General features: G+C 31.7%; 1 protein-coding gene across 1 annotated transcript; it reads right to left on the reverse strand.

Moving 5' to 3' along the window:
- Positions 1 to 17,223: 17,223 nt before the first annotated feature.
- Positions 17,224 to 20,597, reverse strand: BNAC08G01260D. The gene is made up of 5 exons (XM_013840380.3): positions 20,105 to 20,597; positions 18,958 to 19,369; positions 18,638 to 18,874; positions 18,207 to 18,509; positions 17,224 to 17,590 (listed from the first exon to the last, which is right to left on the reverse strand). The coding sequence occupies exons 1-5, from the start codon at positions 20,506 to 20,508 to the stop codon at positions 17,471 to 17,473; spliced, it is 1,476 nt and encodes a 491-aa protein (XP_013695834.1). The 5' UTR covers positions 20,509 to 20,597; the 3' UTR covers positions 17,224 to 17,470.
- Between the last annotated feature and the right edge of the window lie 214 nt (positions 20,598 to 20,811).

Here is a 20,811-nt window from a genome sequence, read left to right on the forward strand (position 1 = left end):
TTTACATTGTATTACGAAGAACAACAAAATTCTGAATTGTATGTTTGTGTGAATATATATTTCCTTAGGAAAAAATTAAAAACTATACATTTTTCAGATAGATATTTAATATAGTTTTTAATTTCTTATATCGTATATTTACTTATTATTTAGTTTTTCTTATATTGTAGGACATCTCTCTCAATTTTTTTTTTTAAGTTTTTGCCACAAAAATAACATTGAATAAGTAAAATGACCAAAATAGCCACTTTTTATTTTGAAAATTTTAATTTTAATTTTTTTAAAAATTTGAAATCCTATCCTCAAAATCTCACCCTTAACTCTAAACCCTAAATCTAGATTAGTTAACCCTACGGTATAAAAGTATTTTTACTCTTTAATAAAACTTCTTTTGGTCATTTTTCTTATTAAGGCTATTTTTGGACAAAAACTTAAACTGACCATCTTAAGGAATTTCTCTGTATTGTATATTTATTTATTCTAATTTTTTTTGCTTTTATATCAAATGGTAAAATTACAATAGATATTTAATGAAATATTTCTATGTCTTATATTGTATATTTGCTTATTATTTATTTAACTATACATTTTCCATTTAACTATACATTTTTGAGATAGATGTATAATTTTTTTATATTCTATATTTACTTACTATTTATCATTTATTATTTTGTATATTTACTTTTTCTAAATTTCTTGCTTTTATATCAATGATAATATTATGATATATATTTAATGTAATATTTTTATTTTTTATATACTATATTTACTAATTATTTATATTTTCTTATATTTTTACTTATTATAATATGTAACATTTCTATCTCTTATATTGCATATTTACTTACTATTTATTTCTTCATATATTGTATATATATTTACTTATAAAAGTATTTGTAAATAATAAAAATGTAAAAAAATACATTTTCAGATAGATGCTTGATGTTAGTTTTTATTTCTTACATTGTATATTTACTTATTATTTATTTTTCTTATATTGTATATTTACATTTTCCATTTAACTATACATTTTTCAGATTGATTTTTAATTTAGTTTTTTCAGTTATAATATTGTATATTTACTTATTGTGTATTTTTCCTTATATTTATATGAAAATAAATGATAAATAAAATATAATTTCTATTTCTTATATTATATATTTAGATCATTATATATTTTCAGATAGAGGTTTAATGTATTTTTTGTATTTTTTATATTTTATATTTACTTATATTTTATTTTTCTTATATTTTATATCTACTTATTCTAATATTATAATTGATTATTAGTGTAATACTTTTATAATGTAAATTTACTTTTATTTATTTAACTATACATTTTTCAGATATATGTTTAATTTAGTTTTTCTATTTTTTATATTGTGTATTTACTTACTGTTTATCTTTTCTTATTTTTATATTTATTTATTCTAATTTTTTTGTTTTTATAACAATGATAATATTACGATATATATTTAATGTAATTTTTTTATTTCTTATATACTATATTTACTTATTATATATTTTTCTTATATTTTATATTTACTTATTCTAATAGTAAGATAATTTTTAGTATAATATTTATATTTCCTATATTTTGTATTTAGTTATTATTGTATAGATGTTTAATTTAGTTTTTTTTAATTCTTAATTGTATATTTACTTATTCTAATTTTTTTCCTTTTATATCAAATAACAATATTATGATAGATGTTTAATGTAATATTTATATTTCTTATATTGTATATTTACTTAATATTTATTTTTTCTTATATTGTATTTTTACATATTATTGTTTAATGTAATGTTTCAATTTCTTATATTGTATATTTCTTTATTATTATTTTTTTATTGTATATTTACTTACTTATTTATTTATTTTTTAATAACCGAAATATTTTCTGTTTTACTTATTTATTTATTTTATTATACTTTTTCACATAAATGTTTAATGTAAATTTTCTATTTCTTATAATTTGAATTTACTTATTATTATTTTTTTATTGTATATTTACTTACTTATTTATTTATTTTTTAATAACCGAAATATTTTCTGGTTTACTTATTTATTTATTTTATTATACTTTTTCACATAAATGTTTAATGTAAATTTTCTATTTCTTATAATGTGTATTTACTTATTATTTATTTTTCTTTATATCTATATTTACTTATTAGTTATTTTTTTATTTTTTGGTAATAATGCCACGTGTCATCTTCGGAGATAAGTTTTTTTTGGCTGACGTGAACGCCTCAAAAGGTTTATATTGGGTATTTACTTACTGTTTATATTTTCTTATTTATATATTTATTTATTCTAGTTTTTTTGTTTTTATATAAATGATAATTTTACGATATATATTTAATGTGATATTTTTATTTCTTATATACTATATTTACTTATTATTTATTTTTCTTATATTTGATATATACTTATTCTAATAATAAGATAATGTTTAGTATAATATTTATATTTCTTATATTTTGTATTTGGTTATTATTTTATAGATGTTTAATTTAGTTTTTTCATTTCTTAATTGTATATTTACTTATACTAATTTTCTTCTTTTTATATCAAATAACAATATTATGATAGATGTTTAATGTAATATTTATATTTCTTATATTGTATATTTACATATTATTTATTTTTTTTATATTGTATATTTACATATTATTGTTTAATGTAATGTTTCTATTTCTTACATTGTATATTTACTTATTATTATTTTTTTATATTGTATATTCACTTATTTATTTATTTTTTATTTTTTAATAACCAAAATATTTTCTGTTTTACTTATTTATTTATTTTATTATACTTTTTCACATAAATGTTTAATGTAAATTTTCTATTTTTTATAATGTGTATTTACTTATTATTTATTTTATTATACTTTATCACATAAATGTTTAATGTAAATTTTCTATTCTTATAATGTGTATTTACTTATTATTTATTTTTTATATGTATATTTACTTATTAGTTATTTTTTACTTTTTGGTAATATTGCCACGTGTCATCTTTGGAGAGAAATTTTTTCGCTGATGTGGACGCTCTATGAAGCCTTAAAAGATACCTTTTATTAGTATAGATTTTATATTGTATATTTACATATTATTGTTTAATGTAATGTTTCTATTTCTTACATTGTATATTTACTTATTATTATTTTTTTATATTGTATATTCACTTATTTATTTATTTTTTATTTTTTAATGATCACAATATTTTCTGTTTTACTTATTTATTTATTTTATTATACTTTTTCACATAAATGTTTAATGTAAATTTTTTATTTCTTATAATGTGTATTTACTTATTATTTATTTTTCTTTATATGTATATTTACTTATTAGTTATTTTTTACTTTTTGGTAATATTGCCACGTGTCATTTTTGGAGAGAAATTTTTTCGCTGACGTGAACGCTCTATGGAGCCTCGGAAGGTCCCTTTTATTATTAGTATTGATTGTATACTATTATACGGTTCCGTTTCCTTAAATTAAATACACTTAATTAACAACTGAGAATCAATACATGATCTTAATCCGTAATATTGATTTGACCCTTTTTAATGTTTAATCGCTAGTTTTAGCGGGCGACAACTTTAAAAAGTAGTGTAAGCCCAGTATGAATCTGTAAAATTGGAGAAAAGGTGATGGAAGCCCATTATTTATACAAAATTTTATTGGGACATTTACTAAAGCCAACCCAAATATTCAAGTCAAATGTAAAAGTGTATCCCACTTTCAGTCAAATGCAAAACCAACCTAAAGGAGTAGTGAATGTACTATTTAACCTTTATGACCAAACAAAAAACAGAAATATATTTTACGTTTCTATCCTTTGGAAGTTTATACGTAATAAAAGAAGTCTACATATATATAGACTTCCTACGAAGTCTACTTTATAGACTTGTTTTGTAGTCTACACTCTAATTTGATCTAATAATTTAATTTTGAAAATGTATAAAAATAATTATTGTGATATTTTTAACTAATCATCAATATAATGGATAATATGAAGTAAATAAATTAAAATTTCATATAATCGAACAATTTTGAAGAATATATACTAATTTGGTTATCATGTGTTAGACTATGTTCATAGTTTAGAAACAAAATGTTCTAACATGTTATGTCTTTTAGTAGTTGATTTCATAGGGTTAGATTTTAGATTTTGTTTTATTAGCTTAAATCTGCATATTAATGTTTAGTAGTTTATATTTTGTATAAATGAGACTTTTTGATTATCAAGCAAAACATTTAGGGTTTGAGATTTGTGGTTTAGGGTTTCGTAGACCTACAATAAAGTCTATTTATCTGAAGACGTCTTTTTCAGTCTATATTTTTCAATTTGTTTTACAAAAAATCATTATATTTAAACTAAGTTAAGTTCCTTACGAATAAAAAAGTGAAATCATATACTATAACTATTAAAAAATAAAGAAATAAATTTAATAAATCATATATTAAAATTATTAAAATAATAAAGAATAAACAACAATAATTAAATTATTATAGTAGACTTCCAAAAAGGTCTACTATGTTATAGTAAGATCTACTCCAAAATTTTAATTTTAGTAGACTTCAAACGAAGTCTACAGTATCGTAAATTTTAACCTAGTTACATTTTTGTCTCCCTATATAAACAAAATTTATACAATCTCTCTCTAAAGTGACTGCACATGTTTTTAAAACTCTCTCCCTTCTCTCTAAAACTTTCTCTCTTCTCTCTAAAATTCTCTCAATTGTTTCTAAATCTCTCTCATTATGATTCATGGTTTTCATCTTCTCCTTTAAAAAATGTAAGTTTTAGATCTATAGATTTTAAATGTGTATTTTTATGTTTATTTCTCACAATATTATCTTTTTTTGGTAGGTATTATCACTCATGGATTTCATCATCTCCTCTAAAAATGTAAGTTTTAGATTAATAGATTTTAAATATGTATTTACATGTTTATATTCAAATAAATTTATAGATCAAGCTCTCTACATTAATTTGCTACTAGTTTACCTTATAAATTCTATTATGTAAAGTATTTTCAGATTTAAAATTATTTTCACATTTCATAATATATAGATTTTTTCAGATCTGAAAATTATCAGACAGTGTACACTTCTAAAGAAGTTTACTAAAGCTTGCAGACTTCATATGAAGTTTACTAAACCACAAAGTTTAAGCATACAAAAATATGACTTTAATTTTTTTTTTATGTTCTTTAATAATTTTATCTTATTTTGCAGGTATTTTCTTCCATAGTTGTTCTCTTCTCCTCCTAGAAATGTAAGGTTTACATCTATAGATTTAAAATATGTGTTCTAGTATTTATATTCAAATAAAGTTACATATTAGAATTCATATTAATATGTCTTTAATTTATAACTATTTTGTCTATTAAATCATATTATTAAAAGTTTTTTAGATTTAAACTTATTTCATATTTTTAATGTATTTATTTTTCAGATCTATTTTTTTTGATAGAGTAGACTTCATTTGAAATTTACTTAAAACTTACGGTTGGTAGACTTCAAATGAAGTCTACTAGCCTTGACTTTTAAACATATTTCATTAGAAGTTTACTCAAATATGATTTTAATTTTTATCTTATTTTTCATAATTTTATTTTATTTTGCAGGTATTCTCTTCCAATGTTTTCAAATCATCTTCCCAAAAATGTAAGCTTTCCATATATTCATTATAAGATATTTTGTGTTTATAATGAACTAAATTTATAGATTCATACATTATGTTTTTGCTTTGTTACAAGGATGACAAAAAACCATTTTTGAAATATTTTCCAGAACAAAGTATTTTCAAATTTTCTAAATCCACACTTTTAGATATGAAAATTTTCCATTAGTGTGGACTTTAACTAAAGTCTACTAAACAATAACTTTACGTAGACTTAATAAAAATTCTACTAAAATATGATTTCATTTTTTATCTTATGTTTTTTTCATAACACTACAAGAAAACATAATCTTAACGAGGGCGGTTTTCCTCGTTATTTCGTCGTAAAAGAGGCTTTACGACGAATTAGCGAGGAAACGCGTTTGCTCGTTACACGTCCGTCGTAACACATATTTCCTCGCTAATTCGTCGTAACTTAGCGAGGAATATATTTCGTCGAAAAGGCGAAGTAGAGCGATTCGTCGTAAAGACCACGTCAATATTCCTCGTAAGGACGTCGCTACAATTCCTCGTAAATACCTCGAAATTAGTTCCTCGTAACCTACACGTAAATACCTTGAAAGAGTTTCCTCGCAAAATACACGTAATAACCACTAAATAATTTCCTCGTAAAATCGTCGTAAACGTTTCCTCGTTATTTCCTCGTAAATGATTCCTCGTAAAATACTCGTTAATGGTTTCTCGTCATTTCCTCGTAAGGTTTCCACGTAAAGAGGTCGTACATTAGCTACGAATTTACTTCGTTTTATTATTTTACAGAATTTAAAAATATAATTAAAAAATAATTAAAATTATTTAATTTAATAATAAATTAAAATTCAAAATAAAAATAAATCAATATGAAAATATTTTATATATAAATAAGTTTTGAATTTATATAATACAACAACAACAAAAAAACTAAGGGTCGTTCATCGCCCGGTAGAATTCATCACTCCTCGTAACATCCGCCTCGTTATGTACGTCTGATGACTCGCCTTGAATGGGATGTTGTTGTCGCATGTTCCTCAACATGGACTCCCATTCCTGATTTGTGGCCGCAATAACGTCCAAGAAGCCCTCGACTCCACCCATACGAGATTTTGTCGCGGTCAACTCGTTACGCAGCTGAGCGGACTCTCTACGCAGCTCCGTGACTTCATCATCCCGTCGCTGACCATAAGACGATGTCGCTCTCGGAACATCGTTGACGGAACCAATACCCAACGTCCGTCCCTTTTTTTAGGGACAATCTTAAAGCAAAAAATAAATATTGTAAGTAAAAATTTAAAGTTAAATTAAATGAATAATTAAAAATTAATTTTTTTTGAAAATTTACCTCCTCGTAAATCTTATCCACTTCAAGTGTGGATAAGGTGACGGGTAATCCGTCGGTAGACTACTGGGTCAGCTGAGTCTGGCGGTCTTCAACCCGAGCAACTACGTCGTTGTAGATTTGCTCGGACTTGCCATCTACAAATACGCCCGCCTTGTTCTTGTGGGTCCTCTCGTAAAGTTCCATAAGAGACGGGAGATGTCCCGTCTCTTTGGCCTAAAAAACAGTTAAGAAAGTTAGAATAAATTAATATATGTATTAAAAAAATTATTTAATAAAATATTTAATTACCATTTCCAAACGAACACCGGCGTGGGGTTTTTGGCCCGTAGTGTGAAGCATCGGCCCGTTCCCGTGCTCATCGACCGTGTTACGGGAGTTAGAGCAAGCCTGGGCGATTCTAATCGAATCAGGAAGGCGCCAATAACGGATGAGGCCATCCCACACATCCGTGGTGAGCTCAGCGGGTTTGCCACGCTCATACCCCTTCACGATCCAGTCACCCTTCCAGTTGGAGACCGTGTCCAACAAGCGAACTTTCGCTTTCGCGTTAAACTTCTTCCTCACCCTCTCAGTGATCCCCAAGGCCTAATTATATTTTTGCTGTTGGAAAAAATAAATTAACAATTAGTTTTTAGAAAGTATATATATAAATCATGAAAAAATTAAAATATATATAATTAATTAATAGAAACTTACAGCGTAAATTTTGAACCACGTCTTTCTGACGTAGTGAGGCGTCTTACTCCAGTTTGGATGTGCCGTGGAGAAGTAACCCTTGATCGTGTCGGTTACGTCCGATGCAAGACATCCGTCAACCCCCCACCTGGAAAATACAAATTTAAAATATAAATTATTTTTTAATGTTATAAAAGATATTAAAACGAATTAAAAAAAAAATTAATGCAACATACCACAACGTTCCCTCCGGTCGGTCTGGGTCGATGACTGGTAACCCTTCTCTGCCTGGCAGACTGAGAATGTCCTCTACCGTGTACTGCGAGTAAGGAGCACTCGGAGGCACCATCAGATCAGGATGAATATCGGCGGCCATCGGAGGTGCCATCGGAGGAGGCACAGGAGGAGGCATCGGAGGAGGCACATGAGGAGCCGATGGTGCACTAGAAGAAGTAGACCCAGAGACTCTCTGAGTGTACTGAGTCTCGGGGACAGTCTCCTGGCCCGAAGAACTGGGAGCGGAAGAAGAGGCCGGGTCTAAACGACTACCCGGCTCACCGAAGATCTCTCTGTAATGGGCAGTAAGTCTTCCTTTTCGAACCTGGGAAAAAAATGAAATTTTTAAAATTAACATCAACAATATATTTCCCAACATTATCCACCTAATCAACACTAAATAACATAAAATCCGCAAACCTATCTAAATTCCCTATACTAACCACCTAATCTATCCTAAACTAACCAAATTAGAGAGGAATCAGAGAGGCTTACCATTGCTACGAAATGGAGATGAAGTAGAGAGGAAAGAAAGAGTGAGCGCTCGGGTGTATATATAAGATTACATATCGTCGCAAATTCGTCGTAAGTTTACGACGAAATAGCGAGCAGTTACAAAGGCCCGTCTTTTTTTTTTACGAGGAAATTGCGAGGAACCACAAAGGCCCGTGTTTTTTTAAACGAGGTATTAACGACGATTTACCTTACGAGTAATTAACGAGGCTTGCTTTCCTATAAATATACCCACAACTCTCACTCTCAAACCACACACAAACTCCCAAATCACACCTTATCTCAAATCACATTCCTCAAAAAAATCATATTCAAATTATAAATATTTGAAAAAAATAGGAAAAGGAGAAGATATTAGAATTCATGTGGGCGAGACTTACGTATTATAATTGCTGGAAGTCTTGCCACATGTTAATCGGGTATTTCTCTCCTTTTCCTTTTTTTTTCTAGTTTGTACACTACGAGATATTTACGACGATTTGTACTTACGTGGAATTAACGTGTTTTATGTTTAAATCTTTTTACGTGGTCTTTACGACGATTTCTGCTTACGTGGTCTTTACGACGATTTCTGCTTACGTGGTATTCACGACGATTTCATCCTACGTGGAATTAACGAGTGTTATGTTTAAATCCCTAGATTCCGAAACCCGAAACCCAAACCCCCATCTTTAATTTTCTACTTCATATATTCCAAAACCCGAAACCCGAAACCCCAAACCCCAAACCCGAAACCCGAAACCCGAAATCCAAAACCCGAAACCCCAAACCCGAAACCCGAAACCCGAAACCAAAAACCCGAAACCCCAGACCCGAAACCCGAAACCCGAAACCCCAAATCCAAAACCCGAAACCCGAAACCCGAAACCCGAAACCCCAAACCCGAAACCCGAAACCCGAAACCCGAAATCCAAAACCCGAAACCCGAAACCCCAAACCCCAAACCCGAAACCCGAAACCCGAAACCCGAAACCCGAAATCCAAAACCCGAAACCCGAAACCCGAAACCCCAAACCCGAAACCCGAAACCCGAAATCCAAAACCCGAAACCCGAAACCCGAAACCCCAAACCCGAAACCCGAAACCCAAAACCAAAAACCCGAAACCCCAGACCCCAAACCCCAGACCCCAAACCCAAAACCCCAAACCCCATATTCCTTATTTTCTACTTCATATATTCCAAACCCCATCTTTATTTTTAGGTTTCGTCGTTATTTCCTCGTTGTCTTACGTTTTATTTACGACGATTTCATCCTACGTGGTATTTACGACGAATTCATCCTACGTGGTATTTACGACGATTTAGTCCTACGTGGAATTAACAAGTTTTTCGTCGTTATTTACTCGTTGGAATACGAGGACTTTACGACGATTTGAGATTACGTGGAATTAACGAGTGTTATGTTTAAATCCCTAGAATCCAATTCCCACATTTGCTTATTCATAAAACAAACTCCCACATTACCTTATTCATAAAACAAACCCCACATTATCTTATTCATAAAACAAACTCCCTCATCTTATTCATAAAACAAATACATCAATCGGATACATCGACATTCTCGTCATCACTAGAAACATCATCATTTTCATTAAACTCGTCTTCAACAGCTTCGTCTGTGGCATCATCGGTAAGATCTTCGTACTCGTGATTATGCGGATCAATGAGAAGGATGTCATCAATTTCTTGTTCAGGTTCCTCAACTTCATTTATCTGTTCTTCTTGCAATGGTGGTTCTTCTCCACTGATGATTCGTCCTCGAGGTGTAACTTTGATCACTGCTAACCAATTTATACCTGAATCTCTCATCCGAGGGTATGGAAGGAAGCTAACTTGGTCTGCTTGTGAAGCTAAGATGAAAGGCTCGAATTTGTTGTACCTTCGTCCACCGTTGACATCAACTACACCGAATTTGTTAGACCGAACACCTCTGTTGACGACGGGGTCGAACCATTCACATTTGAAGAGGACGCATTTCAGCTTCAGTATCCCTGGAAATTCGACTTCAATAATCTCCGTCAAGATCCCGTAGAAATCTGTTTCCCCTTTCACACATATTCCATAGTTACTGGTCGCCCGCTGTCTACCATAGTCATATGTATGAAAAGTATAGCCTCGTGTGAAATACATCTGTGATGTGGTGACCTTTACAAGTGGAGATTGAATTACTTCGTGTAACCACTTAGGATAATCTGCATCGTCGTCGTCATAATCAACCTGCAAAAATAAAGAGAATGTTAATGAAATACAGATAATGTATGAAAAAAAAGTTTTAGTTAATACCTGATTCCGCAACCACTTAATGAAGTGTTGATCTTTCCTTTTGTCTACGTCACTTGTGGATATACCAGGAAATGTTTCTTCGACTTGAGAAACAAATAGGCTGTAAAATCACATTTTATAGGAATGAATCTCTCGCAATTATACAATTAATTATACTTATATGTGTTTCGAAGTGTCAATATATGTTACCTTTCAAAATAACGCATCAATGGATCTTCGCAATTGAGTAGAATATAGGTGTGTGCACTATGAGCGTCTTCTTCACTCGACCACCAAACCTCTTTACACTTCCCACCGAGTCGCCCAATCTGGCTAAAGATGTCTGGAACACCAGCAACTGCATATGTTGGCGCAACACCACCATCATCATATCTTCTTGGAGCTCTTCTCCGTGTACGTACTTTTGACGCAAAGTAGTACGATGTGAAGTGAGAAACTTCTTCCGTCAAACTTCCAGCAATTATAGAACCTTCAACTTTGGCGAGGTTCTTTGCTTTTCCCTTCAAATATTTCATGGCTCGCTCATACTGATACATCCATCCGTAATGTACAGGTCCACGAAGCAATGCCTCATATGGGAGGTGGACAGCTAGATGCTCCATGACGTCAAAAAATCCGGGAGGAAATATCTTCTCCAAGTTGCACAATAAGATGGGAATGTTCTCCTGAAGCTGTTCCACAACTTCTTCTTTAAGAGTGCGTGTGCTCAGATCCCTGAAAAATGCTCCAATGCCTTTTATATTCAAAAAAAAATTAAACACATTGTTAGTCATATATTATTCTGTAAATTATTGTGATATAATACACTGCGTACCTGCAAGTGCTTCATGTACGTTTGTTGGAAGTAGCTCCGCAAATGCAAAGGGCAGTAGTCATTGCATAAATACATGACAATCATGACTCTTCATCCCGGAGAACTTTTGACCCTTTTCAACACATCTAGAGAGATTCGAAACATACCCATCGGGGAACTTCACTTCTGATGTCAACCAGTTGAACAACACCGACTTTTTTTCTGAAGATGATCTGAATATCGGAACGGGAACTTGTCCATTGCTTTTAATATGTAACTCGCTTCTTGAGCAAATATCCGGCAAGTCCAACCTCGATTTTATGTTGTCTTTTGTCTTCCCTGGGACATTCAATATTGTATTCATGAGGTTGTGGCGCAGAAGAAGATCCTTCCAATATGGCAACTCCCAAAATGTACTCTTCTTGTGCCAGTTGTGATGAACACCGTAAGAATCTGGCATATTACGAGGGACATGCCAATTACCACCCCAACGAACTGTTTCGTTAGCTCTGTAGTAGTCGATTTGCGCTTCAATTTGTTCTCCAGTTAGATATGGAGGAGGAGTGTCTCTCACAACCCTTTTGTGCCTAAACAAATTCTTGTTTCTTCGGTAAGGATGGCCAATGGAAAGAAATCGACGGTGACAATCAAACCAACTAGTCTTCCTACCATTCTTCAGTTGAAACGCATCTGTCATTCCATTACAATATGGACAAGCTAATCTCCCATGTGTAGTCCATCCAGACAACATCCCATAGGCAGGGAAATCACTTATGGTCCACAAAAGCATCGCTCGCATCGTAAAATTCGTCTTCGTTGAACAGTCATACGTCCTCACCCCTGTTGACCACAAATCCTTCAACTCTTTTATCAGTGGTTGTAGGAAAACATCCAGGGACCTTTTTGGATGGTTCGGACCAGGTATTAATATGGTCAAGAATAGTAACTCCCGTTGCATGCACATCTCCGGTGGCAGGTTGTATGGAGTAAGAAAGACTGGCCACAATGAATATTGTCTCCCTGACATTCCGAACGGACTAAATCCATCTGTGCATAATCCGAGATACACATTCCGGATATTGCTAGCGAAATCTGGATGTACTTTGTTGAAATGTTTCCAGGCTCTTGCATCTGATGGATGAGTCATCTCACCATCCGTCTGAGTATGCTCGGCATGCCATCTCATCTTTCCAGCAGTCTGCTCTGATTGATACAATCTTTTCAATCTGTCTGTAATTGGTAGGTACCACATCCTTTGGTACGGTACCCTATTACGTCCCCGTCCTTGCGGCTTGAATCGTGGCTTCTTGCAGAATCGACATTCTTCTAGCTTCTCATCATCTCCCCAATAGATCATGCAGTTGTCGATGCAAACATCTATCATCTCCGAAGGCAACCCAAGACTATAAACCAGTTTCTGAATCTCATAATAAGAATCAGCAGACACATTGTCTTCCGGCAAATACTCTTTAAACAAGTCCGCCCATTCGTTCATGCAACTTTCAGGTAGATTGTGATCAGTTTTAATATTCATCATTCTAGCAGCTAACGACAATTTAGAGAGACCTTCTCTACAACCACTGTAAAGTGGTTGATTCGCCGCGTTTAACATTTCGTAAAACTTTTTTGCATCTATATTAGGTTCTTCATCTTCATCATGAGCTACGAATGCATCAGCTACCATATCATGAACCCTATCATAATCTACCATCTCCTCCTGATGGTAACTATGTTCATTATGCAAATGATGATCAACCGGTTCTTTTTCCTGAAAATTGCTATTACTACTACTAGCTTCATTCTGATCATAATTAAAACCTTCTCCATGTTGAAACCAGATATAGTAATTTTCCGTGAAACCTCCATTTATTAAATGCTTCCAAACATTTTCACGGTTTGCCAGTTTCGAATTGTTGCATTTCTGACAAGGACAGAACATCTTACCACTTTCTTGGGCGAGCGGTGTTGAATCTGCTTGATACATAAATGTCTCCAGACCCGCAAGGTATTCTTTTGTCACTCTCCCGTTAGCATCTCTATGCATATACATCCACTTCCGCAACTCGTAAATATTCCCGGAGCCAGCCATTTTTTTTTCTTTCACGTTTTTTGTTGTTGGTGTGTTTAAAATGATGTTCAAACATCCATATTTATAGGAAAATTCGAATCTGGTAGTTGTAATTTTGCTATGAATTTACGACGAAAATTAATTAGGTGGGCAAAAAAAACGTGTAACACCTATAAAGTTGGTGGATTCAAAAATTTCCTCGCTAAATACACGTAAACTATTCCCTCGTAAATACCACGCAAAGTTTACGTCGTATTTACGAGGAAATAGTTTTTCCTCGTAAAATACTCGTAAAGTTACATCCACTTTACGACGAAACCGTTTTGTCGTTACGTTACGAGGAAATAACGATGACTTTAGTTTTTCACGTAAATTCGTCGTAAACTCGACGCAAATTTACGAGGATTGTTTTTGCTTGTTAATTTTCGTCGTTAAGCATGTGTTTTCTTGTAGTGTAACTCTATCTTATTTTGCTGGTACTTTTTCCAAGACTTTATTTGAAGCATCAAGATTATGAAAAATCAAACATACTCAAGAATACTTTTTAATATATTGCTCTTTAATAACTTTCATAATAAAATATTAATTTTTAAATAATTTTTTAATGCATAATCTATAAACATTGTATTCATTTTTAGTTGTTTTCACTTGTATGATATTATTAATTTTTTGTTAGATATCAATTTTTTTCACAAGATCTAACCAACCAAACAAGTAAAAGCACCATAAGCTAAAATAATAAGTAACACACATGTGAGAAGAAGAAAATCTATACAAAATTTTCCCAAAAATTTTCAAGAATAACAGTAATCAAAACAATTTGCAATAAGTATCAAGTGTATAATTATAACACATTAAATAGTGAAATTCATCCAAGACCATTAAAATTTTACTAACATACACTGTAAAATAATTAAATCATGAAAAAATATGATGAATAATACACAAATACACTTTTAATAGAATTTACGACGTAGACTTCAACTGCAGTCTACATTTGTAGATTTACAAAAACGTCTACACTTATTATCTAACATATAGTCAATCAAAATTTTTTTAGTGTATTTGGCGCATGCTTGATACACAAAGGCGTACAAAGTGTGTCTTAGATAACTCGATCAAGTTCCGTACTTGTCGATTATTCGTGACAGGCATAAGAGGAGTATTTTCCTATTCGAAGTCATTTGTTTTAAATGATGTTTGGTAAGGAATAGGTTAGCACCATCTTCTCAATTTTGTTGTCCAGATCATAATCTTCTTGTGTCATTTCAAGAAGTTTACCATGTGTACAGCCATCACGCACAAGGAACATTCTTCAACCTTTCTGATTCTTCATCCTTTTCGAATATTTTGTCACCCAAAATGTCTTTGGCCCATGCTTCACACTTGCTCTAAGTTTCCAACCACATCCTTGAACACGACACTTAGCCACATACAGAGTTTTCCTTGTCTTCCTTGTCTTATATGCTGAGAATGTAAATTTATATTCCACAGTCACCGACTTCAGCTTTGAAACAAGCTCAGCCTTACTAGCAAAACTATAAACGAAGACTTACAAATACGTCTACAATTATTAGCTAACAACATTGTCAAATCAAATGAATTATACCTTCATAATTATAAAAAAATTCTTTTCAAAATCACTCAAACCCATTAGGATTAACTAAAACACACTGTCAAACAAAAAAACTAGAAAAAATTTAATGAATAATACACAAATTCACATTTGTATAGATTTTTCTATGCAGACTTAATATTCAGTCTCTGAAGATGTAAATGTTCTTTTCAGTTTACAGACGTAGACTGTCAAATAGGTCTACTCTTTGGGTTGGTTTTTGCAATTGACCATTTTACGGGTTTCTTTCTATAGTTGAATAAAAGTTGTGATTTTGTACATGTAGACTTTCATTTCAGACTACAATTTAAAAAGGTTACTTTTTGGAATTGACCAGAATTCATCCAAGATTTGACTTTCAGAACTAGACTTCATATGCAGTCTACATGTTTGAATTTTTTAGAAAGAGGTTAGTTTTGCAATTGACCAAGTTTGACTTCAAATCAGTAGATTGAAATGAACGTCTACGGGTGTGTAGACTTCTTGTGGAGTCTACTCTCAAATCCGACGGGTTGGTTTTGCAATTGACCAAAATAAAAAGTAGACTTTATATGCAGTCTACATTTTTTTTTAAGATAAGAAGACTGCATATGAAGTCTACAGTTTAATAAATTTTTGATTGCTTTTTAAACTTTTTGGTCAAACACAAAACTAACATATTCCACGAAGTCAAAGTTTTGGTCAAATGCAAAACTGACCTTTTATAGACTTCGTTGGCAGTCTACATTTTGTAGACTTCCGTTGAAGTCTATTTTGAAAAGTCAAAAGTTCGGTCAAATGAAAAACTAACCTCTTTTAGGTAGACGTCTTAGTAAGTCTACCGAAAGTTTTATTTTTGTTGTCAAAGGTAAAGACGGAGACTACTGGGGAAGTCTGCGTTAGAAAAAAAATTTGTCTGGTCAATTACAAAACTAACCCATGCGTTGACAAATAGACTGCATCGTAAGTCTCCACGGAGGCGTAGACATACAAAACAGTCTACCGTCGCGACACAGATCTGAAAAAGAACGAAAACCATGTAAATAGTTACATTTTTCATGTGTAAAGCTCGTTTCCAACCTTTTCAACCGTCCAAACTCCAAATATGAGCAAAAAGAAGCATCTTTAACGATTCACTAATGAAAAAACTCAAAAATATGAAGTTTGTGATTATGAAAATGATAGTTATGAGAGTTTTTTAGATGGAAATGTAGAGAAGATGAGAGGAAATGAAGTTTTTTGGGTTAGAATGAGAAAAAAAGTGGTTGAAAATTGAATTCTAGAGTTTTAGAGCTCAAAAATGGTGGTTCATGGTGGTTGGAAAAATTGATGATGATGGCATTTTTGTAAATAAGAAGAAATAGTTAGGGTGTATTTGGTTTTTTGTTAATTTCGAAATTAATAAAAAAATAAATAAAAATGGTAATTTTGTGAATAATTCAAAAACATAAGGATAGTATGGAAATTTTATTGATGAATAGTATGGACAAAAAAAAAAAGGATTGGTTTTGTGTTTGACTTCAAAATATGGGTTGGTTTTGAAAAACACCCAATTTTATTTTGAAAAAAATAATATTGTACTAATACAAGTGTCAAACATTAATTATTATATAATAATTTGGTATTAAATTGTGAATGTACATAAGATAATAGAATGATTGTTTACAAAATTGTTGATGTAATAGTAAATTAATAAATTAATGTTAAAAACAAACTGGAAAAGCCTAAAACAACATGTTAGATTCTTATCTTGTATTTGACGTAAAACATCAGTCTTACAAAGTTATAAATTAGGAGAGAATAATTGGTTAGCCACCCTTTAGATGAATATTCTATCATTTATTTGTCGAAATGTTTTCTTCGCTTATTCTCTTGTCCTACCATTCAAATCTCTTCTCTACCATTCTTTGTAAAGACCTATAAGTTTTGACCATTGGCCCAGAGGTGAAAAGTATAGGTGGGAATAGATAGGGTTGTGATGTTTAGAGGGGGTTTTAGGCAGTCATCACTTAACTTCTCGTTTCATATTCATATATAGGTTCTCCGTTCAAATAAACATACAAAAGCAAATTGTTACGGCCGCCGGTCTTTAATCAAAAATAGTTACAAAACTTAAAAGTTGAAAGGCAACAAGCTGAGTAACACTTTAATACATTATACAAAAAATAACTAAAAGCCTATATATGTCAACGACATTTGTTAGGATAGCAATGTAATGAACCAAAAAAAGGGTATCAATAGTGTAGTAGTTAGGGATGTATATAGATCAACTCATCTTCTTTGCACTTTCGAATTCCAATTTCCAGTACTTTTCCACCATTGGAAGAAGTTGGTAAAATATCACAACATTGTCTTCTGGGAGCCTTCAACTACCACATCCAGAAAAAGTAATTTAGTTACAAATAGACAAACTTCAAATAAATAGAAAATGTAAAACTTTTACGTAGTTATAGTATTTGTTATAGTGTTATTTTAAAACTCCAACAAATTTGATATTTCTTTTTAATATTTTATTATTTACACTTAAGAATTCAGTATCAGTTTTAAGCTTCGTTTAATGTCAAAGTTCACTCAAAATCAATACTGAAATGGATTTTATCACAACTAAAATTACATATAAATATTCAAACTAGCAAACTTATCTGAAATATTTTGAGTTTTTCTAGCAATTCGAAACATCTTAATGTATTTCCCAGCATTTATCGCTGAGGGGAAAAAAAAACTTTTTACAGGCATTTTATATCTTGTACTTGTAAATAATATGTGATTTTCCAATTTTTGGTGGCACCTAATTTTAGAGTAAAATGAATAAGTATTCTACGGAAAACTTTAGTAATTGACATTTCAACAAATCACTACTAATCTAGCAAATGATTTTCACAGATGACCAAAACTTCATTATTTATCCTATTATCCACATAGAAACACCATATCTTTATTCGAAAACCAAATTGCACAAAATTAAGATAAATTAGATTCACTTACTTGTCTGATATCGGGATCGAACTTTGTCGAAAACACTCTAACCTCTTCGATTTTGCGAGGAGATGAAAGGGAATCGTACGTGCAATTCTGGTAAGCTTGCTTATACACACTTTTAATAGTTCCATCACCGGGAGAAGAAGAAACGTGTTCCATGAAGAAAGTGACAGGTCTTTGGCATAAATCAGGATGAACATCTCTTGTGTTGAATGTGTACACACTTGCCAACCCGCCGGAATTTTTCCATGGTCGAAACGTTTTTTGTGTTCTCAAAACATCCCGCATAAACATATGCCTAGTCTCAATCTAACATTAGAGGCCAAAAAATCATTTGATTTAATTTTTATATCAAAAATAGTAATTTGCTTTAACAACGTTGTTATAATACATGTCATGCAAACTCATGTATATAGTTAGGGCAAAACGATATTAACCTGAACAGCATAGCCCCAGGAGATGGAGATGGTCCAAGAGTGCCAACGGTCGTAGCAAACGGAGACTTGAAATATACGGAGAGGATCAAGTTCCACGGCGGAGAAGAGGTGACGGACGGCGGAGAGTATGGTTGAGTTTGGGAAAATTGGATCAATGTGGGACATGTGGTGTAGAGACACCAACGGTCTCGTTGAATGTGATGTCAATATTCCCAATGCATTTCCTCGCACATCAAACTGATTAAATAAAAAAACAAATACGTTTAATCAATAATTTGCAAAAAATAATCCAATTTAATTTTAATAATTCTTTAGAAAACCTGATGGAAGCCAGGCTCATGAGACAATCCAACTCCAAGTTCAAGCACACAAGCATGAACCCTAGAGTCTCCTCCGTACAAATGTGGATACCTTTCGATACAAGAATCAAAATTTTCAGCTAAAACGTTAGCCAACGAGCTGCTTATAGCGATACCTCCACCGCCAAATGCCATGTCGTGTCCGAACAATGAGTTCTGGTGATAAATCTCTGAGCTTGCTCCAATGTAATACCATGATGTGTGGTCGTATTTGGAGAGCGTTTTTGCTAGGTTTTCAGGGATGAATATTGTGTCGTCGTCTCCAAATACGTACCATCTTACTTCCTCTGAGGAGGTATTAAACATCCTTACTGTTTCTAACACGCACCGGGCGATCCTAATCGCGTTTCTGTCTCCTTTTCTCCAAGTGTATCTGTTTGGCGATAATCAATAATTCAATAATTTAGTTATACTCTGTTTAGAAAGTTAGAATCAAGGGAATAAAATCGGAATATTAATTAATTAATTAATTGTATATTTTAAAGGTTTGTTAAACATAAAGTCATCGATGTTTATTTTTTATAAAAATCAAGCTTAACAAAAAGATTTTCTTTTACACACAAAAAGGGTTGATGAAGAGTTCTTGAATGGTAAAGAGACTTGAACCTTCCACATAAAAAAAAAAAAAAAACTAAACCCGACTTTTTACAGTGGATTAAAATTATACGGGTACGTAAATTTCAAAAAAAATATATATAATTTGGAGAATTTCTCATTAATTTTTAGCATGCCTAGATATAGGTGCAAATGCAATAACATTTCGGTAGAGATTATAAAATTTGATTTGACTCTCTAATCAAGTTGAGATTTGCATTTTATTTAGTTTAAACAATAACTTTAGATATATATAGTTTAATTAATTAATACGTCTTTTTGAAATACAGTGAATTTACATTTATGCTATTTTTTTATATGATTTTTAGTTTTTACTAATAGAATATCTATTGATGTAAATTACGTAAAAAAAAATTATCATGAATGCAATGAAATGAAATGAAACGTTTTAGAAGGTATTGGCGTCACGACGGGAATAAGCTTAAATAAAATAAAAAGGCATGAATTATACATGCTTTCAAAAAATGATGATACTAATGGTTTTCTTAGTTACCTGAACCGTGATGTATCTTCGGAAACACAAATCGGAGGAAGGAGATGAGAATCTGTGTCGTTCACCAAAGACGTCAAGGGACGGTCAACAAAGACGCATCCTCTCATTCTCTGAGCATCCCACCAAAGCTTAACATACTCTCTACGTGCAGGCCACGACTTAATGCTCGATCCCATCCCAAAGACTATGTGATAGATCTCTGTTGGGCTCTGAGATTGATCTTGAGAAGATAAGAAGTAGGCATCGATAGTGTCTTTAGATTGAAACCTGGATAACGAGACGAGAAGGTAGACCAAGGAAGCAAAAACAGAAAGTAGTATGCAATTTATCATACGGCTCGAGATAGTTGAAGAAGAAGATGAAGAATGAGTTTTCGATGTGCGTTGAAAGAAACACATCTCCATAGGGGTCGAAAGAGAAGAAAAAAATCTGAAGAATGATAAATTTTGGTCTATTACCTTTATATATAAACAAATAGATGAAAATATCTCAAAATGAGTTATGGTACGAAGGTGGCTATATTATAATGGTTGTTGTTGGACATGGACTTTGTCTCCAACAAGGCCTATAAGATAATGAGCTGATTCAGCCCATTTGAAAGGAGTGACTAGGAAACCCTAGACCTCTTCTTTCTATAAATAAGGAGTCAACCTCATTTGAGAGGGGACTCTTGGCTCTTGGACTCTCTTTTGGTCTCTCATTCATCT

Source organism: Brassica napus, chromosome C8, assembly GCF_020379485.1.
Source record: "Brassica napus cultivar Da-Ae chromosome C8, Da-Ae, whole genome shotgun sequence".
Classification (NCBI taxonomy): domain Eukaryota; kingdom Viridiplantae; phylum Streptophyta; class Magnoliopsida; order Brassicales; family Brassicaceae; genus Brassica; species Brassica napus.

Coding starts and splice junctions, on each gene's coding strand:
- BNAC08G01260D (XM_013840380.3), bottom strand. CDS start 20,508: ATGGAGATGTGTTTCTTTCAACGCACATCGAAAACTCATTCTTCATCT. Junction 18,510..18,637: donor CCTGGGGCTATGCTGTTCAG/GTTAATATCGTT, acceptor CTCTAATGTTAG/ATTGAGACTAGGCATATGTT. Junction 17,591..18,206: donor TCGATCCCGATATCAGACAA/GTAAGTGAATCT, acceptor TGGATGTGGTAG/TTGAAGGCTCCCAGAAGACA.